The sequence below is a fragment of the Anomalospiza imberbis genome, unplaced genomic scaffold (assembly GCF_031753505.1).
Source record: "Anomalospiza imberbis isolate Cuckoo-Finch-1a 21T00152 unplaced genomic scaffold, ASM3175350v1 scaffold_48, whole genome shotgun sequence".
NCBI classification, from domain to species: Eukaryota; Metazoa; Chordata; class Aves; order Passeriformes; family Viduidae; genus Anomalospiza; species Anomalospiza imberbis.
This window is the reverse complement of record NW_027100088.1, coordinates 485502-512634: the sequence shown is the minus strand read 5'-3', so window position 1 is coordinate 512634 and position 27133 is coordinate 485502. Positions and strand designations below refer to the sequence as shown.

Below are 27133 nucleotides of genomic sequence, written 5' to 3'. Positions count from 1 at the left end.
CGACTGCATTTTCTTTCATTCCCTTTCCCCCTTGGCTGAGCTACTTGGAAGGTACTCGGGACTTCCCGATCTGCCCATCATGTCCCCCTCATTACGTGCCCTCTATAAAACACACGATCCACGATCATTTCAACTAGCTAAATCAATTGATATTTTTAGTGAGCTTTACTGATTGACATGGACTGCTCCTCAGCCAAGGCCATGCTAAACTCCTGAACTTAGGGAAGAAGAACAAAGACTTTATAGGGTTGTGAGAGACGAGGTGACATTTTGCTGAAGCCAAAAGATTATTCAGCTAAAGAATGAAAGCTGTTGGTTCTATGTGTTGTTGTTTGTGGTTTGGATATGTTCTGGTTGGTTTGTTGGGTGTTGCTGGAGAGGGGCGGGGTTGAAGCCCTGACTAAAAAGGAATTCAGATGATGGGGGAGTAGACAGAAAAGCAGGTGGTCAGGAGAGAATGGAAGTGCCCCAGTACCGAGCCAATGGGAAAGGGGACGGGGACTGCCCCAGCCGGGAAATGCCCGAAAATTTTCCACTTTGTTGGAAGGTGTGTGTGTTCTGCTCTCGGGAGGGACATGCAAATTCGGCTCGGCTGAATCGGTATGAATGAACAGTTGTTGCCCTCATTTTTAAAAGTGTTAAGTTTTCTTTTATAGTTCTTTTGAAAGTTTTAAAGTTCTCATAAAACTTCCTTAGCCTTCTGATAATGTTTACATATTTCTACTAAAGTTCTCATGCACTGTTCATGTAAATAACGATTGTTTTACATTCTTCTTTGTGGGAGGAGAAAATTAATAGACTGTTAGTTTGACCAGTGTGGTTACAGAAGTGGCAATTTCATCCTCCAATCTACTGCCACTTTTAGAATTCTATATATTGCAAAGTCAGAAATAAAATTAACTCTTTTTCTCTCTTGAACTCATCAAGCTTCTGTGTACTCCTTTGGTGCCAAATAGCAACAAAGTTTCTTTTTGCTTTGAAGACTTTGTCCCCATTTAATTGTGTCAAAAAGCCTGTTCATTTCTAACAGGATTATAAATATTAAGTTCTTCACCCAGGGCAGATTTAAAGCCCAAACTCCCATGTCACGTCCCCCAGACTTCCGGAACATCGCCAGAGCTCCCCCAAACCCTCCTGTCAGCCCCTGGAAACGCCCCAGAGACCTCCCAACACCTGTTTCAACCCCGCAGCTGTCTGTAACTCCCCCAAAGACCCCACCCCAGCTGCCCATAACTTCCCCAAAGCCCCCCCAAGCCCCATATCACATTCCCTGACCTCAAACAAACCCTTATTCTCCCCCCTGCCCCCTGCAATTTCACTCACACACGGCCATGGCCTGAGGGGACACGCTGGTGGTCTTCAGGTGGGAGCTGGCCAGGGCATCCTGACCAAAGACCTGCGGAGCTTCAGCCTTTGCAGGGGAGGCTGGCAGCAGCTGCACCCCCAAAACAGCCCCTGCAGCCCCCTCAGCCATGCAGCTGCACTGCTGGATGACTGGCTCTACGTGTCTGGAGGTGCAGGGGGGGCTCTGGGCATCCTAGGGTGGGCTGGTGGGATTTTCAAGAGGCTACAGGGCCAAGGGGCCTGGAGGATCTGGAAGTGCTGGGGGAATTTGGGGAAAGGGGAGGTTGGAGGGTTTTGGGGAGCTGTGTCATGACTGGCTCCATGTGTTTGGAAGTGGGAAGGGGTATCAGGGGGTCCGGGGCAATTTCTCGGGGGGCTTTGCAGGGACTATAGTGGCTGGAGGAGCTTCAGGGCATCTTGGGGGTGTGGGAGCATTTTGGAATGAGAGGGGATACGGGAGGGCTGGGGGGCAACGTGTTCTATGTCTTTAGAAGTGGGGAGGGGACTGGGGGCTGATTTTGGAGCCTCCACTGATTACTGGGTGCCCCCCTCCAGCAAAGGGCCAAGGCTGTTTTCTCCTCCCATCTGGGAGGGGGGGCTAGCTTTGAGGATCCCATCTTCAGTCGGGGGGGTCCCTTTGTCACTGAAACTGTGTGAAAATGAAACATCTCCAACAGCAAATTCAGGGTTAGAGAATCAAAGGCATTACTTTATACTGGTCAGGACGTGCAACAGAAATCATTGCATCTACACATTGCCCGGGTGTGCAGCCAGCAACACACGGGCAGGAGGACACAGATGGCGCTTCCTGGCTGGGAGAGGGCTTGTGGCCATCTCCAGGCACCGGTCTGACAGGGATCCCCGCAGCTCCGGCCCTGCACAGCCACTCTGTCGCCAGCACAAAGGCTTCAGCAGAACCAGCAAAGGCCAAGGGGCTACTTTTCCCTTCCCCACTGCTGGCCTGGGCCGCTTGCTGAGCACAAGGACCCGTTTTCCCCTCTACCCCTGTGCTCTGCAGACCCTGGGCAGCAAATGAAAGATCCTGGGAGTCTGTCTATTACAACATATCCTACATTTATATGCTAAGGAAAAAGGAAAATAAGGAAAGAACAATGTTGAACAAATCAAACATTGCTTCTGGCTCAGGTGGCCCCAGCAGACAGAGCTTCTGGGATCAGCTCTCTGCAGAGCTCCAGCAGTGCAGCCAGCCGAGCCCTGAGAGACGAGGCCGTGTCCTCCATGCCCTGTGGAGCTGATCACGCAGGCTGTCGAAGATGGAATATCGAGCTCTCTCTACTGCCTGGAGGACGTACAGTGTTTGAATTGCCAGGCTTCCGACGGCGACGCTGATGTCATCTGCCATGCCTTCAAGGGCTGAAAGAGAGAGGAACAGAGCCATGGTCAGTTCCCGGATCTGAGGGGACCCGAGGAGACCCCCGTTCCAGGGCCGTGCCAGCCGGCTCTAGCCATGGCCAGCAGGGAGCAGGGACCAACAGGATCAGCCCGAAGCTGCTGGCCACGAATCCCCCAGGTGGCCCTGACGTCTCTGTGTGCTCTGCCCACACCGCCCCTCGTCCGCACAGGGAGCAGAGCCCTCGGCAGCCGGGGCAGGGCTTGCAGCTCCCCCGCCAGCCCCCGCTGACAGCCCGCTGCCCTCACTCACCCTCACAGATGAGCTGGAGCTCTTCCTTCTTCCCCCTGAGGTGCTGCCCGGCCATCCCTGTGAACACAGAGCCTGTCACGGCCCAGCGGCACAGCTCCCTGCCAGCGGCGCTGCCAGCCCTGTGGCCACACGGCCTCCTGGCCCGGCAGGGCTCAGCCCGGGCCCTTGCCGCACGCTGCCGGCCCAGGGCACGGCTGCGAGAGGGCGGCAGCAGCGCCGAGGCCAGGCGGGGCTCCACGGCGCCGGGCCCGGATGGCGCTGCCGGGGCAGCAGCCGGGGCTGGGGCCGAGCTGCGGCGGGGCGGGGAGGGAAGGGGAGCCCGGGCTCACGGCTCACCGATGAACCTGATGGCCTCCTCTCGCAGGGACTGCTGCGGGCTGTCCAGGTACTGCAGGGCCCGGCGCAGGTGCTCGGCCGCTCGGCTCCTGTCGTCGGCCAGCTGCAGAGAGCGGCAGGAGGGAAGGGTTGGCGCGGGCTCAGCCCCTGTGCCGGGCGCTCCCTGCGCCCAGCCCCGGCCTCCCCTGCCCGCACAGCCCTGAGGCGCGGCCAGCAGCCGCGGGCGCCGGGCTCTGGAGGGGGCAGAGGGGCGGCTGCTGCCCCGGGAGCCGCGGCGCCGCCCCGCCCCGCGGCCCCGCCGGGCCGGGGCTCCATCGGCCCCGGCTCGGGCCCACGGGAGCCTGGAGAAGAGCCCGCGCAGCCTCTGGGTGCAGCAGCGGGCAGGGGCACAGCTGCCAGCCCACACACTGAGCACCGCGCTCAGGGGGCTTCTCCAGCCTGAGGCTGGCACTTCCAGGCCGTCCTTACCAGGCACTCGGTGAACTTCCACAGCTTCTTGTTCTTCACCAGTTTTTGAAGATCCCTCCTCTTCAGGAACTCAGCCACACAAAGCAGCGTTTCCTGAGAAACCTGGAGAGCAGCAGAGATGCGGAGATGGCCCCACAGCCCAGGGCGCAGGACCTGTGTCCCTGTGTCCCTGTGCCAAGGCCTGGAGGAGGCTGCAGCCCACGAGGCGCTAGGGCAGGAGGCAGCTGAGCCCCCTCCCAGGGGGACAGCAGCAGCCCATGAGTCCTCACCTGTGCCACATGCTGATTCTCATCATGGCAGTGGAAGAAGAGTGGCAGCAGGCTCTGGCGCACGTGTGTCTTCAGGGCCTTTTCTTCCTTTTCCAGTGGAAGAGACATCAATGTTTGGAAGAGCAGTATGGAGAGCAGCTGCACATGGCTATTGTCCTGTATGAAAGGAAGAAAAAAAGACCTCAGCATCGGCTGCACGGGGCTCAGCTTGGCTCAGGCCTGCAAATCCACAGGGCACAAAGTGTCCAGGCAGCAGTCAGTGGCCGTGGCTGGGGGCAGCGAGCCTTACGTGGTCAAAGAGTGGCAGGAGCGCCTCAACCAGCTGCAGTGCGATGGGGCTGGGTATCAGCATGGCCTTGTCCCAGAAGATAAAGCTGAGGAGCCTGACTGTCATGCTGACTATCTCTCCATCTGCGTCCCACAGGAGCTCCACAAGACTTTCAGTCAGGCTCCACATTTTTTCGCTCTGTGCGGAACACAAGTTTGTGAAACGCCATCCTGCTGCCGCAGGGCCTAGGGGCCAAAGGGCTGTTCCGAAGCACTTGGGCAGTTGAACCAGGAGGCGGGAGAGCTGGGAGCAGCTGCCCCAGCGCCCAAAGCCCAGCCAAGCCCAAGCGACTGCATTCCCAAGCGCAGCCTCAGCCGCTGCCCCCTTCTCACCATCAAGGGATCATCGATGAGCACAAGAAGGGCCCTGAGCGCCAGGCGACGCCTCTCCCTGCACTCGCTCCGCAGGTGCCTTGACAAGATTTGCAGGATTCTCTTAGCACCGCGTTCACTCAAGTTCAGGCACTCAAGAACCTGAAAGGCACAGGGCAGTGACAGGGGACCTGGCCGGCAAGAGCCCGGAACAGCACAGGGCTGGGCCCAGGCAGCAGCGCAGGGCGCGGGCACCGTCCCAGGCAGCTGCGGCTACGAGAGGGCAGAGAGCTGGGAGGCAGCTGAGCGAGGCAGCGCTGGCCATCAGGCTCACCTCCACAAGGAACGCCAGGGCGGGCAGTTCCCAGCGTGGCTCCTGTGTGCTGAGCAGCCGGAGCAGGTCGCGAGCGATCCTTGAGCACAAGGGGATGGAGACACAGGACATCTCCCTGGCAGGAGAAAAAGAAACCAAGACTTTGGGCCGGGGGACAAACCTCTCCCAGGACTGACTCACAGAGGTCTGGCCTTTCCCCAGCATCCTGTAAGGGCCCTGGGCTATTTGGGAGGTGGCTCCTTGTGGGCCCCCTCCTCTCCCAGCCTTTTCCAGTCGGCTTGGCTGTTCCTCGGTGACAAGGCCCTCTGGCCCACGACCACGGGGACTGTGTGGGGCACCCTGGGCACTGAGCACAAATGTCAGAGGCAGTGGGGAGAAGGGGGTCTCACCTGGCCAGCAGACCCACGGCATAGTGGTGGGTGTCAGCACACAGCAGCGTGTCCCAGCCACACTTGCGTTCTATTGCCACCACCACATCCTCGTGCTGCATTTGGCAGAGCAGGGACTTCAGGGTCCGCACTGCAAACCTGCATGCAGAGCAAAGCCCAGGTCACGCTGGGAGCACTGGCTCCTGCCCTGGGCACCTGGCAGGGACAGGAGGACTGGCATGGAGCACCTGTTGGGGTTGGTGGCAAGGCCGTATTGCTGCTGGCATCCCTTCCAGAAGGTATCGACCTCCGCTGGCACATCCAACGTGCTGAAGAACACTTGGAAGAGCAGATGCACAAAGAGGCGGGGGAAATACACGGTCACTACATGTGGGACACAGGGCATCTGGAGGATCTTCCACATCACCACAGTTGCCTGCAAAGGACAGAGCAGCCCGAGACAGTGCTCAGTGCCGAGGTGTCCGTGTGGCAGGGCCCGAGCATGGGAGGGAGAGGCCCGGAGAGACACAGGGGGAGCACCGGGCCTGGTGGCCCTGAAGCTGCCCCGAGGCCAGGTTTCAGCCCAGCGCCTGAGGCAGGGAGATGCAGTGGGGGAAGGAGGATGCAGAGCTGCTGGACAGGTGGCCTTGGGGCCAGCAAAGGCCAGTGTCAGAAACTCACAGCCAGGACAAAGACACCCGTTTTGTCCCCATCGGAGGTGCACGTGCTGTGCTCTGGCCAGCTCCCCAGCACATCGAGGAGTATCAGCTGCGCCGGCTCCGCAGTCCTGGGCGAGCACATGATGCTCTTCCACATGGTCAAAGCAGCTCTGTGGGGTCAGAGCTCTGTCTCAGAGGAGTCTGGGACACAGCACCGTGGCCTGGGCGGCAGCGGGGAGCTGAGCTGGCTGCCAGCCCTGCCTCTGCCCACTGCCCCTCGCCAGCAGCACCCAGACAGCCCAGCCCTGTGGGGACAGGTCCCTGAGGGCCAGCGAGGAAGCATGGCAGAAGGCTCGGGGGCTGACGTGCCAGGGCTGGCAAAGGGAGCAGCCAGAGGGCCCTGGAACTCTCTGTTGGTCAGACACCTGGGACAGGCTGTATAGGCTGATGGGCTGGGGAGCCCTGAGCCCTCTGGGCAGGTGGGCCCCATACCTGTCACAGGATGGGGCCACACGCAGGAGCGTCATTACTACGTCAGCAGGCTGCTCATTGGTGAGATCCAGCAGGGCCCTGTTCAGCCTGTGCTCAGCAAACTGATTGGCCATGAGCCACTGGTGGATGTACCTCACCATGGCAGGCACCTGGAGAAGGCACGGGGAGACTTGGAAAGCTGCCAGAGGGAGGAATGTCCCCAGCTTCCCCAGAGAAGTGCTTCCCTTGCCACCCCACTGCCATGGCCCTCAAAGCCAGGGATGTTCCACAGAATGCTCCAAGCGCGGTGCTCGGCTGAGCAGTGACAGCAGGCCCAGCCCAGGTGGGGATGGCTGCAGGTACCTGCGCTGTTCTGCGGAAGAGGCCACGGGTGCGTTCCTGCTCTTGTGTGCGCTGCACGGCTGCATCTGGCAAAGAGCGAGCGCAGCCTGAGCTGAGGGGCTGCGGGCGAGGCCGGAGAACACAGCCCAGCCCTGCGCTCCCCAGGTAGGAACAGCCCCGGGATGTCCCAAGGGATGGAGCACGGCTCTGGGGTGTCTGTCCTGGCCCCTATTCCGTCCTGTCCATGGGCATGTCCCCAGGGGATGGGATGGGATGGGATGGGATGGGATGGGATGGGATGGGATGGGATGGGATGGGATGGGATGCAATGGGATGGAATAGGATGCAATGGGATGGGATGTGGCCAAGCTGGCTGCAGCCACCAGCCCTGCAGCCCAGCAGCCCAGCTCTGCCACTCACCCTCCTGCAGAGGCTTGAACCGCACCACCTCTTCAGTCTCCTGTGCTGGGCCAGCTCCAGGGCCTTCTTCCTCTTCCTCCACCCAGGCCAGCTTGGGCACTCTCGGGGATCTCTGCTCCATGTCAGTGACTGGATTTGTGACGACTCACAGGAGAGATGTCTCAGAAATCTCCGAGTCAGCAAGGCCTGCAGTCGTGCCTGGAAGGCACCTTCCAGAGAGAAGCCTCAGGAAGGCTACAGGACAGCAAGTCCTGCACTCTGGTCTCGAGGGCTCCTTGCCACAAGGACAGGAGACTCCTGTCAAGGATTGTGGTCTGGCCTCGAGGGCACTGGTGGCAGGGATGGGAGATGCCTCTGGGGCACCAAGTCCCACGGTCTGCCCTCGAGGACACCTGCAGAAGAGAAGCCTTGGGAAGGCCACGGGTCACCAAGTCCTGTGGTCTGGCCTCGAGGTCAGCTGCAGGAATAGCACCTCGGAAAAGCTCTGGGTCAGACACGAACAAGTGTGCTGTGCGGGGGCTCCTCACGGCACCGCTCTGTCCCGTCCTGTCCCGTCGCGTGCTCCGAGCACTGTGGTGTGGCCTTGTCACCACCAGCTCCTATGTCACCCCGTGTCACAAAGGGCCCTTGGACACGCTGTCCCGTTCCATGCCACGGTGACCATGCTGCACCATGTCACAAAGGGCCCCTGCACACACTGCCCCCTGCCCTGGGACCACCCCCAGCCCACCCAAAGTGGCTCAGGTTGGAAGGAATCCCTCACCCCAAGTGTCTAAGACACCCCGACAGGATCTTTAGGAACGGCTCAAACCATCAGCAAACGCTGCCCTGCTCTGCGGGCTCAGGGCAGCAGAAGGAGGCCCCAGGGCTGCCGACGCAGCTGCGCTGGGAAGGGCATGGGGCCTTCCACAGAAGCTGGCACGGCCTCCTTGGGACACGTCCTGGCTGGTGGCCATCCTAAGCGTGGCCGTGTGACACAGACGAGGAACGTGTGGGCCAGGGCAGGAATGCTGCTCTGACCCCTTGCGCCCGGGGAGCGCTGACATCAGCAGATGTGGCAGGGTCCCTGCCCAAGCAGACCTGCCACCCCCGAGCCCTGGCAGCACCAGTGCCTGTCTCCTGCCCCAGAGACCTGTGCCCGTGGGGGGCTTCTGTGCCAGAGGGAGCCAAAGCCCACGTGCATTGGGGGCTGCGCTCCTGCCTGCAGGGGCTGTTGGCAGGAGCACCTGGAGCAACTGCTGGCAACACTTGGGTCTCTGTCAGAAGCTCTTACTCCATGCTGAAATTATCTTCTCATTGAAGTTATTGCCTTCAGCACAAAACCACCTCAGCGGCGAAGGCACAGAAGAATCTGGCAAGTAAGAATCCTCAGTTCAGGAATGCTTTACTTCCCATTGCTCGACTCAAGTAGTTCCAAAAAGTTGCAAACTTCCCAAATTAATTGGGATGGCCTGAGGAGGTGAAGATTTGTAATTTTGCTTCCCATCTCAAAGCAGCAACTCATTTGCCTTAACTTCATCCACTGAGGGTCACTTTACAGAACATAACACTACACAAAAAAAGGGCAAAAAACAAGGGCCATGCTTTGGTTTTCTAGGAAGGGATGATAATATCCTAATTCTCTTAAGGAATAAAAGCTCTCAAGAAATGAGAGTCCACTCAGTGGTACAAAAGTAGCCCAAAGAAATGAGTAGATTACAAAAGGGCTAATCCTCCCCCTGGTACAGATTTCTAAGTGGCCAGTAAAGTACAGCTCTCCCCTCTTGTTCCCTGCAGGAGAATCAGGACCATGAAGAGGAAAAGTCACAGATATTCTTTCTGCCCTCCCTAACCAAAGCTGTGCCAAAGCACAGATGCTGCCTTCAAACTGACTCAAATTCCAGCCTAGACCTCTCACCTTCCAGACAACTCCTTCTCCAACACCCCCCCAACACCAACCCCCCCAGACTCCCACACAGAAGCCCTCAACACCCCGCCAGGAGCCCCAGCTGTCCCCATCCCTTCGCAGAGCTTTCCCACCCTCCAGCAGACGCCCTGGTTCCCTGCAGGTGCCGTGGGATGGCACTCAGGAGGATCTGCTCCAAGGCCTTCCCCTGGAGCACGCTCAGGCTGCCAGGCCTATGGATCCTGGATCATCCTTCCCACCGAGCCTTCCCGTGCACGGCTGTTCCATTTGCACCTTTGCGCTCAGCTCGGACTTCTCCACTTCACCAGGAGTGCTGGGAAAGGATGGAGAGCAGCCGGGCAAGCTCTTTCTCCAGCTCCCTCTTTACCCTTGGGGAGGGAGAACGTTCCACAGGAAAGCAACTGGTGCCACGAGGAGCAGGTGGCCTCAGGCACCTTTGGGGATGAAACAAAGCCTTTGTTTGACATAAGTAAGCACAAGGAATTCACATGAGTAAACAAGTAATTAGCACAGACATACCTAAGTACTTAGCACCAGTTAGCATAAGAAAAACCTGGTGGCCTAACTTGACATGAGAGTGACCTGACAAAAAGCTTTAGACATAGTCTACCAGAAGAACTAAGGGCAAGTGTGGAATCAGCCCTGTGCAGGGAAGCTGTGAGGAAGACTTTGTGCTGCTTTGGGGCATCGAGACCGCTCCTGGCCAGCGCCTGGAAATCAGCTTCAAGTTTGGGAATCTGACACCATGTATTTCTAACCCCCTGCCTATCAAATCACCACAGCCGTGTAAAGAAGGACGGTATGTTTGATACATTCCTACATCAACCCACTGAAATTTATATGTGGCAGAGAAACATTTTAGTGGGTGCAGACCCCTGCCCTCCCGCCAGGTCAATAAAAGGGCTTTTGGTAGACCATACATTTGGCTGCCGATTTGTTTGAACGAGGGAGACCCCTCAGGACTGCTGTATCCTGAGGGAACACCATTGGCCTTGGCCTGTAGGCACCTGCACAAGCTTAAAATCAGCTGCCTCAGCTTCCAGGACCTCTCTTGGCCAGCATCCTGACGTGGATGCAGGACTGCTGTGAGGCACTGCTGGGACCCAGCGGGACAGGACCGGCTGTCTCGTGTCCACGCAGCACCCGTCACACAGCCAGGGCCATCCCAAAACCAGTCAAACTCTCACGTGTCAGCAGAGGGGAGCAAGGAGCACTGGGCTCCTCTCAGGGTATCTCAGCTGGGCTGGCTCCACAACATGCCCCCACTCTCAGGCCTGCTGATGCCCAGCTGCCAGAAATGCCTACCTTGTTCTCTCCAGGATGTACAGGGAGAGCCAATGAGCAGGACGCCTTGGGAGGCAAACCTTCCCAGCCTTTTCTGAGGCCAGGGACACACCAAGATCAGCCAAGACTCTCCACGCTGCCTGGCCCACACAGCCCAGCTCTGTGCTGGCTCTGGGCCACAGCAGCTTCCACTAAGCAAGAGGCAAATGCACATTGCCAAGAGTTGAAACACAGCAGACAGGGAAGAGGTGAAAAGTGTGTGTGTAAAGGCCTTTTAATTCACAGCTCTCAGAGAGAGCTCTGGGGCTCACGGCTGGACAGAGATGCTCCTGCTCATGCCTCTGTCCAAAGGGGGAACACACCCTGCTGCAGGTGCTTGGGTTGGTCTCTGCAGGTCCAGGCAGATGCCAAACCCGCTCTTCACAGCCTTCTCCCTTCCCTTGCCACTCTGCCACAGAGAGCCAAAGGGGGACCCTTGCACCTACCTCACTGGGAGCTCCCTGGGAAGCACTTTCCTTGAGAAGCAAGCCCTTTTCCTCCAAAGGCATTTCCCCAAATGAAGCTTTCTTGGGCAACACCAACACACTCTTAAGAAAAGCTGGAAAGGCTTAATGACTTCAGGTCCTTTCAGGACAGGCACTCCAGCTGTAGCTCATATTCTCCCAAGTGTGTTTCCAGGTGGAGGTTCAGAAGGGCAGCCCCAGGCCCTCTACAAACACAAGCTGCCCGCTGCCTCTTCACCTGCCTCAACTCCTGCCTGCGGTCATGGCACCAAAACCAGGCTATTCCAGCCAGAGCCCAGAGCCCTGTTCCCGCAGGAAGCTGTTGCCAGCACCTTCCAGGACTCTCCGCTGTGCATGCAGAGCTTTTCATGCCCGCTCCCAACAGGCTTTGGAAGGCAGAGCACAGCCTGGCTGGCTCTGCCACCAGCACAGCCCAAACACTGGTGGAGGAAGAAGTAGCAGGGGTTGTTTTGCGGCCATGCCCAAGAGAAACTGGAAGGGTGCCCTCCCTCTGGTCTCACTTGGTTGGCTTTCTGACTGGCTCTGAGCCTGGGGCTGCCATTGCTCAGTTGTGGGGACCAGAACCACACCCGGGATCCCGGCACTGCCTGACCGTGTTCCGGGCACTCTGTGCAGAGATAAACAGTGTGTATCAAGCTTAAAAGGGGCCTTGACCAAAAGGGCTGCTGGTAAGCTGCTCAGAGACATCTGGTGCACAGCTCAGTCCCTGTGTGAGTAAAGGTTTGGGGCTTGCAAGCAGCCGCCAACCAAGCATGGCCGGAGGGAGGGGGAAGGGTCCATTTGCCAATAGAGCGGCAGGAGGAAGGGATCCACTAGTGATCCTGGGGGTGGGTCAAGTGAATCTGGACCTTAATGCTGTGATTCTACTTACTGCTATTGTGCGCTTGTGGTGTCTGGACATTGTGGTTAATGTAGGTGGGTTTTTGTGATTGTGTGAGTGAGTGCCTTTGTGGGCTCAGTTATACGAAGGAGGGGGCGAGTGAGTGAGTGTACTCATGGTGCGGGGCGGGGAGGCTCTGCCCACTAGTGAGGCGGCCAAGTGAGGCCCAGGGTGCCGGCTGGGAGGCTGTGGGGGCAGATAGCGTCCCACGGGGAGGCAGCTGGGGAGAAGCAGAGCAAGCAAAAAAGTGTGGGTGAGGACACGTGGCATGTTTGAATGTGTTTGTGTAGATTGTGCATGTTTTAACTGTGGCTAGACGAACTGAGAGGATTCCACTGCCTCAGTGGTTCGGGTTTGACCCCTGGGAGTTTGTAAATCCAGTGAATCACTGGATAGATGAAGGGGATGAATGGGTTTATTTAGAGGGACTTTATTGGACCTCAGCTAATGGTAACATAAAGGTAATTTACATCGTTTCTCTAGATTGGAAGCAACCCACTGTGGAGAATTTAGAAATTCACGAAGGAGTAAGTGGAATAGCCTGCCTTTGTGGGCAATTCTTGGGAGCCTTGGGCACCTCGAGAGACTGGCACCCTCCATGGGCACTATTGCAGTGCGGAGTTTGTGAGAGGCACTGGTATTGCTGTTCAGCAGGTGGCAGGGCATATGCTCTGAGTGTGGATGGATGTTTCCTAATTGAGCCCATTTTGAACCTCAGATTTTAAAGCTTGTGTGTGGAAAATCACATCTGGTACCTGTAACCTGGGGTTGCACGTGGGAGGAGAATTGGGAAAGGACTGTGAGGCTTTGTGAAGAGAGTTTTGGGTGGAAGTGAGAAGGAGAAGGAGATAATGGGAACTCACCAGAGCAAAGAAGTTACCCCGAGCTAGCTCTTTGGGGTGTATCTTAACCCACTGGAAAGAAGTCACCAGTAGGGGGGGATTGGAGAACAAGATTTAATCCAACACTGCATGCGGTGGTGGCCATTATACAGGCTGGAAGATTGAGCCAAGTGGCCACCGGCAGGAACTTTAGATTGTAATACCTTGTTGCAGTTAATGCGGTTTTTAAGACAGGAAGGAAGTAGGATGAGGTCTCTTATGCTGATATGTTTCTCACCTTACGAAATCATCTGGAATGGGAGAGGCACTGTGGGCTCAGCGCTCCCTCAGACCCACTGGTGTTAGCCCTTGAGAAGGAAAACAAAGGAAATAGAGGGCAAATTAAGCAATGTTGCTCAGCGTACAGCATAGGACAGCCATGTACCAAATCAGATAAGGTCTACCGTGCTGCAGCTCAAGAACAAGATACAATAGATTTGCTGAAAGTGCCTCCTAGGAGACGGGAGGATGAGGATGAGGATGAGGATGAGGATGAGGATGAGGTGGACTTTCCAAAAAAAGAGGATGCAGGCTTGGAAGGGACATCTACTCAAACCCACTCCCCTCCTGGCAGTCCGGTTTTGTCCAGAACCAGGAGACAAGCAGTGTTACAGGCCGCTCTGCGAGAGGCAGTGGGACCAGAAGGAGGGAGACTGATGGTTAAAGTACCATTCTCCACCCCTGATCTAGAGGCGTGGGAAAGGATTGCTAAAAATTACCACAGCAACCTGACACTTATTGCGAAGCATTTACAATATGTTATCAAACAACACAACCCAGATTGGAGAGACACACAGGTATTACTGGATACTTTCACTGAAACAGAAAAGCAGCTGATCCTGAGAACAGCAGGGGCTTTGGCAGAGGATCACCATAAAAGCCAGTGATTGGATGTAAGAGAAGTTTTCCCTCTCCAAGGGATCCTAAATGGGATCCAAATATATCGGCAGAGTTACAGAGATTAGTAGATTATCAAGATTGGATAGCACTGGGAGTGGAGAGAGCTATCCCAAACACCAAAAAATGGTCTGTCCTGTATTCTATTAAGCAGGGGCCTTCCGAGACTCCATCTGAGTTTCTAGAGTGTCTAAGTGATGCTATGCATCGCCATGCATCATTAGACCTGGGGTCTGAGATAGGAATTGTGGTGCGGAGAATCACAAATGGGACATCTCGCCATGATCAATATGATCAAGTGAAGCCAATTTTATTGTACAGAGGCCTGTATTTAGAATCAGTTCTGCTGTGCAAGAGTCTCTATCTAATACATGATTGGTTAATCCTAGCTGTTTATGCGTCTAAAATTAAATGCTGGTTGGATCACCCGATTCTTCATGCGTCTTGCTTTGGTTGTCTGGCCCACCCTGAGTTCTCTTTTTTATTTTGCTGACAACTTTGCGGATTCCTCTGACTTCTTCTTTTCCTGTCGTCAAGGATTCACTGACCCCGTTTCTAGAACTGGTTCCTTTGCTACCAGAAGGCTGGACTGTGCATCTGCTGAATGTGTCCATTGTCCTGCAAAAAATCCTCAACAGGGGATGTTCTATTAGTTCCAGAAGCAGGGTGAAATCTATTAGGGTGGGATTTACAGGTGCAGTTAGACATTGGAGTACTGCCAGAGGAAGGAAAAATGGTGGTTAAACTTCTCCAATTAACAGAAGAGAATGAGGACAAAATTCATGAGATGGTGTGGGCAAAACCAAAAACTCAAGGTAAATTGAACATGAAACCTGTAGTAATAAAAACAGTTGATGAGAACCATCCAGTTCAGGTATGACAATACCCACTCTCCCTGGAAGGGAGACAAGGACTGCAGCTGGCCACCCAGGACCTACTTGAGTAGGGTGCCTTAGAACCATGTATGTCCCCCATAATACACCTGTTTTACCAGTAAAGAAGTCTGATGGGACTTACAAGCTTGTCCAAGATTTAAGAGAAGTTAACAAAAGAACAGTGAATCAGTACCCAGTAGTGCCTAAGCCCTATACACTACTGAGTAATATCCCCCCAGCACACCAGTGGTTTAGTGTGATAGACCTAAAAGATGCCTTTTGGGCATGTCCACTGGCAGGAGAAAGTAGGGATATGTTTGCCTCTGAATGGGGGGACCCCGATTCAGGGAGAAAAAAACAGCTTCGGTGGACTAGGTTACCACAAGGGTTTTCCAAATCCCCAAACCAAACAATTCTCCATCAAACCTGAGATAAAGATCATCCAGTATGGAGATGATTTGCTTCTCTCAGGACGGGAAGAAAACAAAGTTCGAGAATCCACCATAGCATTGTTAAGTTTTCTGGGGAACCAAGGACTTTGAGTATCAAAAGGGAAACTCCGATTTGTAGAGAGGGAAGTAAAATGCCTAGGACGTGTGATTTGTCAAGGGAGCCAGTGGCTGAACCCTGAGAGAATTGCAGGGATTGCCTCACTCCCACGGCCAAAATCTAAGAGAGAAGTCAGAGGGCTTTTAGGCCTGTTGGGATATTGTAGGCTATGGATTGAAGGATACATGCAGGCCATCAGGTTCTTGTTTGAAAAGTTAATAGAAGAAGAGATAAGGTGGGAAGAAGACGACAAGCAAATTTTGAAGCTTTAAAGAAAAAATTAGTCAGTGCAGCAGCACTGAGTCTTCCTGCCTTAGACAAACCCTTCTATCTGTTTGTGGATATAGAAAAAGGGGCAGCACATGGAGTGTTAGCACAGGACCGGGGAGGATCCAGGAAACCAGTGGCCAGTTTATCAAAACTGCAAGACCCTGCCAGCTGGGGGTGGCCAACCTGCATTCAGGCGGTGGCAGCGAGCACCCTACTCGTAGAAGAAAGCAAAAAATTAACCTCTGGGGGAAAATTGAAAATATATACCACTCACTCAGTAAGGAGTATCCTCAGCTAAAAGGCTGAGAAATGGCTCACTGATTCCCAAGTGCTAAAATATGAAGCCATCCTAATAGACAATGGATAATTAGAGTTAATTGTGAGTAACCAACTGAACCCTGCCCAGTTTTTAGATGGAAATCCAGGTGAGGAATTAATATATAATTGCCTAGAGGTTATAAATTATCAAACTAAAGTAAGAGAGGACCTAACACATCAACCATTCCAAGGAGGGAAATGATTGTACATTGATGGATTTCCACAGGTAATCCGGGGACAATGGGTATCAGGATACATTATGGTAGATGAAGAGTTAGTGGCCCTAGAAAAAGGAAAGTTACCTTCCAACTGGTCAGCCCAAGCATGTGAGTTGTATGCCCTAAAGCAAACTCTGGAAATATTAGCACAGAAAAGAGGAACAATATATACAGACTCAAAATATGCTTTTGGAGTAGTGCATACCTATGGGAAAATCTGGGAAGAGTGTGGGCTATTAAATTCAATGGGGAAAGGAACTAAAAACTTATTTTAGAAGTGATAGAAACCTTACAAATACCAGAAGAATTGGCAGTAGTATATGTTAAAGGACATAAAAAAGGGGTGACTCAAGAAGAACAGTGGAACCATTTAGCAGATTTAGACGCTAAGAATTCAGCCAAATCAGGGTCAGAAAAACTAATGATAGCATTAACCCCTATGGGAGAAATAGAAGAAGTTCCCGTATTCAGTGAGACAGAAGAGAAAGAATTCCTTAGAATAGGAGCTAAGAATGTTAACAAAAGGAAGTGGAGATTAGCAGATGGGAGACAAATGTTGAATAAACTCCTTGCCAGGAAAATGTTAGAAGGCATACATGGAACAACACATTGGGGTACACAAGCGCTAAGTGATCAATTTCTAAGGGACTGGGGCTGCATTGGAATTTTTTTGGGATAGCTAAGCAAGTAACTGAAAGGTGTGTGATATGCCAACAAGTGAGTCAGAAAATCATGAGGAAAACACCCAGAGGAGGGCAAGAACTAGCCTTAAGACCCTATCAAAACATCCAAGTAGACTTTACCGAGCTTCCCCATGTACAATGGTGGAAGTTTTTACTAGTGATAGTAGGCAACTTGACTCACTGGGTAGAGGCGGTACCCACGGTTAAAGCCAATGCCAATGTTGTGAGTAAAACACTTCTAGAATCAATCATTCCCCAATATGGGATGGTGAACAGGATTGATTCAGACCAAGGAACTCATTTCACCTCTAAAATATTGCAAAAAGTTGTTCAAACCCTGGGAGTAAATGGGAATTACATACTCCATGGCATCCACAGAGTTCTGGTCACACTGAGAGGATGAATCAAACTCTTAAAAGAGCTCTAGTTGAGCTGATGACTGAAACCCACGTCATAGATAAAATGTCTCCCTTTGTCCTTATTAAAAATTAGAAACCAACCCCGGTCAGATCTGGGGGTGTCACCCTATGAAATGACATTTGGTTACCCTTTTTGACCTCACCCCAGAGCATTGCCATCTATGAGGAAGGGGAAGCCAATGCCAAGAAATATGTTATGTCTATAGGAGAAACCTTACAAGGGCTAAGACATAAAGGGGCAATTCCTCAAACTAACACCCTGGATTTCAGAATCCATAATGTTAATTCTGGGGATTGGATCAAGTAATGATCAAGTCATGGAGAGATCAACCTCTAACTCCTCAGTGGGAAGGTCCCTTTCAGGTACTGTTCATCACCGAATCAGCCATGTGAACTGCAGAGTGGGGATGGACTCATGCCAACAGATGGACTCATGCCAACAGTTAAAGGCCCGGTAGAAGAACCCAAAGAGTGAACTACAACATCCAGACTGGGTGAAACGAGATTGACTCTTAAGCAGAGACTGAAAGACAACCAGAAAGACACCAAGATGCCCAAAGTCAAGCTTCCACCAACCAGTTTGAGGACTGTCTTCCTGTGTTAATGGGTGAGAATTATAAGCATCTGTTGATGGGAAGTACACAAGGGTCCATAAAAGGTGATGGGACAGCTTCTTTAAGAAAATAAGACAAAGGAAGCAGGGCAAGACCCCTTTGTTCACTACCAAGAAGACCCCATAGCCCTGCTGTGGGTAGCAACCGTAGGCATGGTAAGGTAGGGACAAAAGGCCATACTGGACATCTGTAATTCCCCAACTGTCTTTGAATACAAAAGGGACTGGAGGGCGAGACCGAGCTGGCCTCTGGACCCCTAAGATACAATGACTATGGATCGCAACCACATAGGCACGGTAGATGGGAGTCAGAGCCATACTGGACCTCTGTAAGGCCCTTTTGTCCATTCCAAATAAGTGTGTCTAAGGAAAACCTGAGATTTTTCTCCTGTTCCCACTGTCCTTGCCCACATCAACAGCTGCTAGTATGACTCATTCAAGAGAGAGAGAATTTTTTTAATGTAATTGTTCAAGCAAAATGACTTATAGAAAAAGAAAAGGGGGTTTGTTATAGATGGGTAATCCTATTGTTGACTCTCACAATTAAGGGGTGAATATTAAGTATATGTTAAGAGAAGTTGTGTAGGTGTATAGTTATCTTTCCCCTCCCTCTTGCATTGTTATCACGGGATGCCCTCAGTAGTCAAGGCATTTGGGAGGGTCGGCTTGTTGCTATGGCAGCGCCTGACCTCCAATCAAGCTGTAAGAAAGTGATCTCCACCACTGGACAGTGAAGAAGAAGTGGATTGACAAGACTTTGGGAGGGGCTAGAGGTATAAAAGATAGAGCATCCATTTTGTAGATGAGCACAGGGTGACTGAATGCTTTGCTTCTGGCACTGTATTTATTCTTTATTCACTCTTCTGTTGTATTTTGATAAGGTCGTAATAAACCATTTACATTTGTGAAAGTGAAAATAGTTTCTCACATGGGGTTAGGGAATGTGGGGCAAGGTGTCCACACTGGGTCAGACCTCAAGTTAAACTTCTCTGACCTGGCCAGACCTCTTTAGGAGCGGCCCTACATCAATATCAATCACAGAATGCTGCAATCACCTCTTCTCTAATGAGAACAGTAATAAAAGACACTCTTTAAAATAGGAATACATATTTCTTAGAAGCTCTTTGAAATATTTCTCCATAACTGTAAAAGGAAACCTTCTTAATGAACTACATTAGAGCAGAGGGGAATCAAGGCAGAGCCATGGTTTGTCAGAAGTTGCTTGATCCTAATGAGCCCTGTGGTGCATTTGGAGCTGAGCCCTGGAACCTCAAGGCCTGAGAGGAGATTGCACAAACCTTTCCACTAGTCAAAGTCAGAGGAAAAACCCAAAATGTCTCACAGCATTAATGGGTGCCACTGAGGTCCATCCCAAACACAGGCTCCTCATGGACTCCTTGGAGGAGAGAACTGGAGGCCAGGATGGTAAAAAAAAATCTCAGGAACTCAGTGTGGAAAGGAAAATCCAAAGTACCTTAAACTCCTTGAGTATCTCAAAGCATCAATGAGCCCCACTGAGTGTCAGTACAAAGCTCTCAAGGGACACGTTAAAGCAGATAATTGGGGCCATGATTGCACAAACCTCTCACAGAGTCTGGATCAAAAGGGAAACACCAAGTACCTTAAAAGAACTGAAGTATTAATGAGCCCCACTGAGTGTTGTTCCTGACAAAGCCTCTCCAGGGACTAATTACAGCAGATAATTGGAGGCCATGATTGCACACAGCTCATAGAGACTCCAAGGCAAAAGCAAAAGCCAAAGTCCTTTGAAAAACCTGCAGTCCCTGGGAGCATGAAGGAGCCCCCAGGGCCATTCCTGAGCAAGGTTCCCCAGGGACTCCTTCCAGCAGATCCTTGAGGCCACTGGGATGTGGGCTAGGGGGGGATGCTGAGGGCAGGAAAAGGGGGGTGACAGTGCCCAGCCTGGCTGGGGCTGTTCCAGGAGGCCCCAGTGCCTCAGGACAAGGTGTCTCCTCACGGCCCTTGGTGGCACAGACCCTGCTGTGCCCCAGGGCACCAACACTTGGCTTCTCTTTGTCCCCACCTGTCATCAGTGCCTCCAGTTCTCTGCTCTGCCTGGGGCCTGGGGACACTTTCTCAGTCGTGTCCCTCAGTGGAACCCATTAAAAGTCAAAGAAACTTTGGAGTTGGATTCTGTCTTGGAGTTCTGGAGAGGTTTCTGCAGCTCCCTCTCAGGGCCTGATGTTCAGGGCCTGAGCACAAAGCCCCAGAGGGTCATTAAAGTCCTTGTGCTGTGTCTGTGCTGCTGAGCTGGGCCGGGCTCCTGGCACAGAGGGTGATCCTGGTAACCAAGGAGAGCTTCAAAAGCACATTTCTCTGGATGAGCAGCTCTGCTCCCAGCCCAGCAGGGCTGGGGCACTGCCTGCAGCCAGCCCGGGCACAGCACAGAGGCACAGAGAGCTTCCATCAGTCAGGGCTGGGAAGGTGCTGAGAAGTGCCTGGGGCAGAATCAGTGCCAGCCCTTGGCACAGGAACCTCTGGCTGCAGGACAATGCAGCTGCAGCTCCTGGAGTGATTTCCTAAAGCTGGAACATCCCAATGCCCCCAAACCCTGTGAGTACATTCTCTGATCATCTCTTGTGCAGAGCGGCCGGGGGTGCCCAGGGCTGTCCTGCAGAGCAGGGTCCTGCAGCTCAGGGCGCTGTGCTGGGCCAGGGACTCTGCTGCCTGCCAGGGACAGCTCTCAGCCGGCCCGGGGAGCTGCTCCCAGCACTGGGGGACAAAATGTGGGTAGAAGGAGACAGCTGGAAAGGCTGGAAAGTGTTCTTCTTGTGTGGTGAGGATTCTGTGTTGCTCAGGATTGCTCCCAGCATGACATTTACCTCCAGAACATTTCCAAGCATATTAAACAGGGAGCACAGCCAGTCATGGGCTACAAAATGGGAAAATCCTGCATTTTTAGTGTACTGATCTGTGTTGCCTGTATGGGAAATTGCACATAGATATTCATCTCTCAGTTCACGAAGAGAAATATAAAAAAATTGTCACAGATCTGAATAAACAAGGCAGTGACAGAAATGAGCACAGGGCCCCTTAGAGGCAGCATCAGTGTTGCTTTTCCAGCCTCCTCAGGGTTGCTCTGACATTGCCATCAGAGCCTGCAGAGCCAGAGCTGCCCCTGGGCAGTGCCTGAGCTGGGAGGGGTCTGCAGGGCAGAGCTGAGCCCCCAGGGCTGGGCTGGGCTCTGGCAGCACTGGCAGGGCCCAGCCCTGGGCACAGGGGAGCAGCTGCTGGCAGGGACAGCTCCAGGCAGCAGAGCCCTGGGAAGACAGGGTTGGGAAAGTGCCCCCAAGCTGTGCTGGGATATTTAAAGTCCTCTCCAAACCCAACTATTCCATGATTACTTTTATTACAGAACCCCATGTGCAGCCACAGCCAATGTCCAACAGCAGCTCCAACAGCCACTTCCTCCTGCTGGCACTGGCAGACACGCGGCAGCTGCAGCTCCTGCATTTCTGCCTCTTCCTGGGCCTCTCCCTGGCTGCCCTCCTGGGCAACGGCCTCATCATTAGTGCCGTAGCCTGCGGCCACCACCTGCACTCGCCCATGTTCTTCTTCCTGCTCAACCTGGCCCTCAGCGACCTGGGCTCCATCTGCACCACTGTCCCCAAAGCCATGCACAATTCCCTCTGGGACACCAGCACCATCTCCTACATGGCATGTGCTGCACAGCTTTTTCTGATTATCTTCTTCCTTGGGACAGAGTTTTCCCTCCTGACCATCATGTGCTATGACCACTATGTGTCCATCTGCAAACCCCTGCACTACGGGACCCTCCTGGGCAGCAGAGCTTGTGCCCACATGGCAGCAGCTGCCTGGGCCAGTGCCTTTCTCAATGCTCTGCTGCACACGGCCAATACATTTTCCCTGCCCCTGTGCCATGGCACTGCCCTGGGCCAGGTCTTCTGTGAAATCCCCCAGATCCTCAAGCTCTCCTGCTCCAAATCCTACTTCAGGGAACTTTGGCTCATTGTGGTTAGTGGCTGTTTAGCTTTTGGCTGTTTTGTGTTCATTGTTTTCTCCTATGTGCAGATCTTCGGGGCTGTGCTGAGGATCCCCTCTGAGCAGGGATGGCACAAAGCTTTTTCCACCTGCCTCCCTCACCTGGCTGTGGTCTCCCTGTTCCTCACGACTGCCACATTTGCTCACCTGAAGCCCCCCTCCATCTCGTCCCCATCCCTGGATCTGGCCTTGTCAGTTCTGTACTCGGTGGTGCCTCCAGCCCTGAACCCCCTCATCTACAGCCTGAGGAACCAGGAGCTCAAGTTTGCAGTGAGGAGACTGATGACTGGATGCTTTCAGGAACATTAAACTGCTGGCCAATTTCTGCAAATCACTTGTAATAAAAGTTATCTTTGATGCTTCTTGTTGGTTTCATTTTGGAGGTTCTTTTTCTTTGTTTAACATTTTAATGTTGTCCACAAAGAAATGTCCTTGTTTGTGCCATTTCTCATTTTGTTTCTCTCCACCTTCCCTGTGGCCACAGACTGTGTCAATGAGGGGCAGTGCTCTTGGTGGATTTAAAGGAACTAAAGGGTCTGCCAGCAGAGTTTTCTGCAGAGATGCCCTTTTGTTGCCTTCTCTGGAGCTGCAGCAGCAATGTCTGTGTGCAGAGCAGGGGACAGAGTGGCTGGACAGCAGCCAGGCAGAAAGGGACCTGCAGGGACTGATGGACAGCAGGCTGGACATGAGCCAGCAGTGTGCCCAGGTGGCCAAGAAGGCCAATGGCTTCTGGCCTGGATCAGGAACGGTGTGGCCAGCAGGACCAGGGCAGTGATTCTTCCCCTGTGCTTGGCACTCGTTGGGCAGCACCTCGAGTGCCGTGTCCTGGCACTTGGACTTGTTAAACCTCACCTTGTTGGATTTGGGCCCTGGATCCAGCCTGTCCAGGTCCCTGTGCAGAGCCCTCCTCCCCTCCAGCAGATCAACACTCACAGCCAGCTTGTCATCTGCAAATTTCCTGATAGTGGACTCAGTCCCCTCATCCAGATCATCAATGCAGACATTGAAATCCACGCTGGCTGGCTCTGACCCCTCGGCCATCCTGTGGGTGCCCTGTGATGGCACTCAGGGTGATCTGTTCCATAACCTTGCCAGGCACCGAGGTCAGGCTGACAGGCCTGGAGTTCCCCAGATCCTCCTTCCAGTTTTTCTTGGGGATGGGCTCACACTGGCTCCTCCAGTGCTCTGGGACCTCCCTGCTGAGCCAGGGACTGATGGTAAATGATGGAGAGCAGCTTGGCGAGTTCATCCACCAGCTCCCTCATCCCCCTAGGATGGATCCCATCTGATCCCATACACCTGTGAGCATCTGAGTGTCTCAGCAGGTCCCCAGCTGCTCCCTCCTGGACTACAGGGGGCTGTTCTGCTCCCTGTGCCTATCTACCAGCTCAGGAGATTTCTTGTCCTGAGGACAACCTATCCTAATATTTAAAATTGATACAAACAAGGTGTTAAGTTACTCAGTCTTTTCTTTGTCTTTACTTACTATATTCTCCACTGCATCCAATAAAGATGTTCTCCTTATCCCAGATTTTGCTATTAATTTATTTACAGAAACCTTTTCAATTATTTTTCACAGAAGTGGCCAACTTAAGCAGTAGTTGAGTTTCACCTCTCAACTTTTCTTTCTCCATGACCTAATAACATCCTTTAACACTTCCAAAGTTGCCTGACATTCTGTCCAAAGTTAATGCACCCTCTATTTTTCCTTTGAGTTCCCACAGAAGCTCCATGGGCAGTCAGGGCAGTCATTTTCCTCACCAGCTCATCTTTTGCTACACTGGCACAGGCTGCTCCTTCCCCTGTAAGATTACTTCCTTGAAATGTGTCCATCCTCCCAGGACCCCTTTGTTTTAAAGGGCTGTTTCCCTTAAAAAAATCAGTACCTGATTCGGTACTCCCCAAATCTGCATCCTAAATAGGCCAAAGTCTGCCCTTCCTAATTTCAGTGTGGAAGTTTTGTTGCTACCCCTCCTTCTTTCACAAAACATTGAAATCTTGATTATTTCATGGTCAGTGTGCCCCAGGCAGCCTCCGACCCCCACATCTGCCACCAGCGCTTCTCTGTTTGTGAGCAGCAGGAGACAGAGCTTTCCTTGGGAGTGGAGTGTTACCAAAAATTCAGTAAAACAGAAAACTCCTTAACCCCAATGCAGCATTAAGAAGCAGCATTCTTTATTCAGCCGGATGCACGGGGGATAGCTCCTCCCAAAGCCGAGCGTGCTGAGTACAGGAAAGTTTCTGTTCATATTCTGTATTTTGCACACATATTCATTGATTGTCCTGGACTAAACACACATCTGATAATCATTCCCCCAGAATCATTAACGTATTTCCCCTCCCCTTTTGCATGCTCTCTTCTGTTCTGGGGGTCTCTCTGGTGGTCCCTGGTGGTCGTGGACCCCAGTGTTCCAGTGGGCCTGGCTGAGCTGGCAGGACACTGAGGCTGGTGAACTTCCAGTTCCCCTTCTGACACAATGGGCATTGTGTGGTTTCCATAGGCCTGGGGTTTTGCAGAACAAGCTCCGGTGTTAACTCACCTGATGTAGATAATTTATCATCTGGTAACATGAGGTCACAGAGTTATGTGAGGTCATCGAGCAGCTACAGCATCATAGACTGCCTCTGTGACATCCCAGAGCCTTCTGTGACATCATAGGGCAGAGGTCTGATATCCCAGAGCAGGCTGTGACATCACAGAGGGGCTGTGTGACATCCCAGGAGGGCTCTGTGACGTCACTGGGTTGGTCACTCCGCCCCAGCTCCCCCTCACAGTTTCTCCCAACAAGTCCAATGCTGTTCATGCCCAGTGGGGTCCCTTATCCCCTGGTATCCCCCCGGTCCACCTGGAGCCACAGCCCCCACCAAAGGACATTCCACAGGATCCCCCCCAGAGCCTAACATGGGGAAAAGGGGCCAGGGCTGTGTGACCAGGACATCAAGGACGTGGATTATCCAGGTCCCTGTGGCCTGGGTTGGGTTCCCCAGGGCAGGAAAGATGTCTGGCAGCTGGAGCAGGGTTAGGGAAGGGCCTCCAAGGTAGGGCTGGAGCCCTCGGGCTGTGAGCAGAGGCTGAGGGAGCTGGGCTTGTCCAGCCCAGAGCAGGGAAGGCTGAGGGGCTCCTCATCCCAGCCTGGCAGCGCCAGCAAGGAGGGGATGGAGAACACAGAGCCAGGCTCTTCACCCTAAGACAGCTTTGTGGCTGCCCCAGCTTTGGGATGGGCCCTGGGCCTGGAGCAGGAGCAGCTCTGGAGGGCCCCAAGGCCGGGGCTCTTGTGCTGGCCTGGGCAGATGGGATGGCAGCAGGGGCTGCAGAGCTCTCAGCACCTCAGCCCGAGGGGAGCAGGGCACCCAGGGAGCCTCCTTTGGCCTTGGCCAAGCCCCTTCCCCCATGGCTGGGGCTGAGTCCTGGCTGAGCTGCAGCTGCTGCTGTGCCCTGGCCAGGGGCTGAGGCCGTGGGGCCAGTGGCCAGAGCAGCCTGGGCTGAGCAGAGCTGTGGGGCCAGAGCCGGCTGGGCTGTGCTGGGGAGAGGCCCTTGGTGCTGCACAGAGCTCAGGGCAGCTGGCAGAGCTTGCAGGGAGCTGGGCTGGGCTCAGAGAGCCTGGCACAGAAACCATCAGTGTCCATCCCAGCCTGGCTGAGCGTGCAGGGCAGGACTCAGCCCAGGCCTTGTGGGGCAGGGCCAGCGCCTGTGCAAGGCATGGAAAACAGGCAAGTGTCTGAGAGAGGAGGCTGCTCTGTGCCCTTGGGGACATGGACACAGCAGGGAGGGGGCCCAGGACATTTGTCTCCGCCTGCCTCTGTCCCCAGCCCTTGGCAGCCCTGGCTGCTGAGCCCAGCTTTGCCCTGGGCTGAGTTTGGCTGTGGCCCAGCTCCATCCTCCTGCGGGGCTCAGGGCCTGTTCCCGGCCATGGCCAGCCCTGGCCGGCCTCTCTGCTGGCCCAGAGGCCGGCAGAGCCCGGGGCAGGGCTGTCTGTGCAGCCCCACAGGTGCCACGGGCTCTGCAGGAGCTGGCAGAGGCTGCCCAGCAGGGAGGCCATGGGGCACAGAGCCCCAAGGCTGCTGTGGGCACCACGGCACAGGGGCCGTTCCCAGCCGCAATGCTCCTGTCCTGGGCTGGGCCTGCACAGGGGCTGTGGCACCATGGCCGGGCCAGCACAGGGTCACAAAGGGGCCACGCAGCCGCTGCCGAGGCTGGCAGCAAGGCCGGGCACAGACAAGGAATTGCTGAGCATGGCCTGCGCTGGCCAGGGCTGACTGTGCCAAAGGCAGAGCTCAGCTGCCCTCGGTGGCTGCAGGAACACTCAGGAGCCCAAAGAGCCTCCATGGCTGTGCTGGAGACCAAGGCTGGAGCAGGGAAATGCAGGCTGCTGCGCCATGGGGAGGGCATTGAATTCCAGCACACACCTCAGCTCTCTGATGATCCCGGCACCATGCTGGGCCCTGTTTCAGGATGGAGCAGAGCAGATGTTGATGGCACAGGAGCCCTGCGGGGCTGGCAGGGACCTGCAGCTTGCAAGGTGCTCTGCTCTCCCTCAGCTCCTCTCTGAGAGATCCAATCCCAGTTCGGCACCTCAGGGCACAAGTGGCACTGCCTGTCCATGGGCACACAGCTGATATCTGCCTGGAAAGGGGCACAGGTTTAAATTCTTGTACATTTCATAATATACAAGGACATTTTTATTATCTGGGTCACTTGAGTACTTTTAAGAAATACCAAAGTCTTCCCTCCAGGAACAGGAATTTCCTGGAAGTGTATTGATGGGAGAAGGAGAAGAAATACTGATCTTCCCCTTTACTTGAGTCACCAATATTGTTTACTACATCATCTCTCTCTTCCTTCAGGTATTTCCACCTCTTCTGTTGAAATGGCCATGTCTAAGGACATCACTAGACCAGCTGGATCTATGTCCTTCCTGTTACTCCCAGATTTCCTCCTCCAGATGCTCTCTGGTCACACAAGGGCCTCTCAACTGACTGGTTACATGCTTTAAGCTTCAGGGAGTTGCCCAGTCTTTAAGAAGTTCAAAAATAAATATCACATTAATCAACACCTTACTTATATTAATATCTGTCACAGTATTGCCTTTTCTTATGTCTCTGTCTAAAACTGTTCCTGTATGGAAATCCCTTGGGGATGGGGGACATGTCAGATGCTGCTGGGACATCACAGAGAGCTGAGGGAAGAGCTGTGATGGTTATTAAACTGTTCAAATGTTCAACTTGTGTTTGTTGGCAAGAAACCTTTCTGTGCTTCTGAGTGTCACCATCCCTGAGCCCAAAGGACACAAACCTGATGAGTTGTGGTTCCCTGCAGGGGCCCTTGGACCTTGGCTCTGCACAGGAGAGCTCTTCATCCACTTTCCTGCTTTTCCTCCCTCTGGGCATGGAAGGAGCTCGTGCCTTCAGTGTGTGACTCATGTGTGCAAAGAGCAAATCTGGGCAGAATTGGGGCAGGGAGGGTTTGGGGGGACCTTGGG

The 27133-nt window shown here is 53.7% G+C and overlaps 1 protein-coding gene and 1 pseudogene across 1 annotated transcript; both read right to left on the bottom strand.

Annotated features, from left to right (window-relative positions):
- LOC137466938 (zinc finger protein 850-like) overlaps positions 1–27133 on the bottom strand; it is a 466234-nt pseudogene that overhangs the window by 147576 nt on the left and 291525 nt on the right.
- LOC137466945 (maestro heat-like repeat family member 5) lies at positions 2817–4566 on the bottom strand. The gene is made up of 3 exons (XM_068178543.1): positions 4081–4566; positions 3812–3913; positions 2817–3446 (listed from the first exon to the last, which is right to left on the bottom strand). Exons 1-3 carry the CDS (start codon positions 4267–4269, stop codon positions 3333–3335), a joined length of 405 nt encoding a protein of 134 aa, XP_068034644.1. The 5' UTR covers positions 4270–4566; the 3' UTR covers positions 2817–3332.

What these genes read in the sequence shown, in the direction of transcription:
- LOC137466945 (XM_068178543.1), bottom strand. Translation starts at nt 4,269, where the DNA reads ATGCTGAGGTCTTTTTTTCTTCCTTTCATACAGGACAATAGCCATGTG. An exon ending in AGAATCAGCATGTGGCACAG is followed by an intron (nt 3,914 to 4,080) that starts GTGAGGACTCAT and finishes GCTGCTCTCCAG; the next exon opens with GTTTCTCAGGAAACGCTGCT. An exon ending in GGAAGTTCACCGAGTGCCTG is followed by an intron (nt 3,447 to 3,811) that starts GTAAGGACGGCC and finishes CGCTCTCTGCAG; the next exon opens with CTGGCCGACGACAGGAGCCG.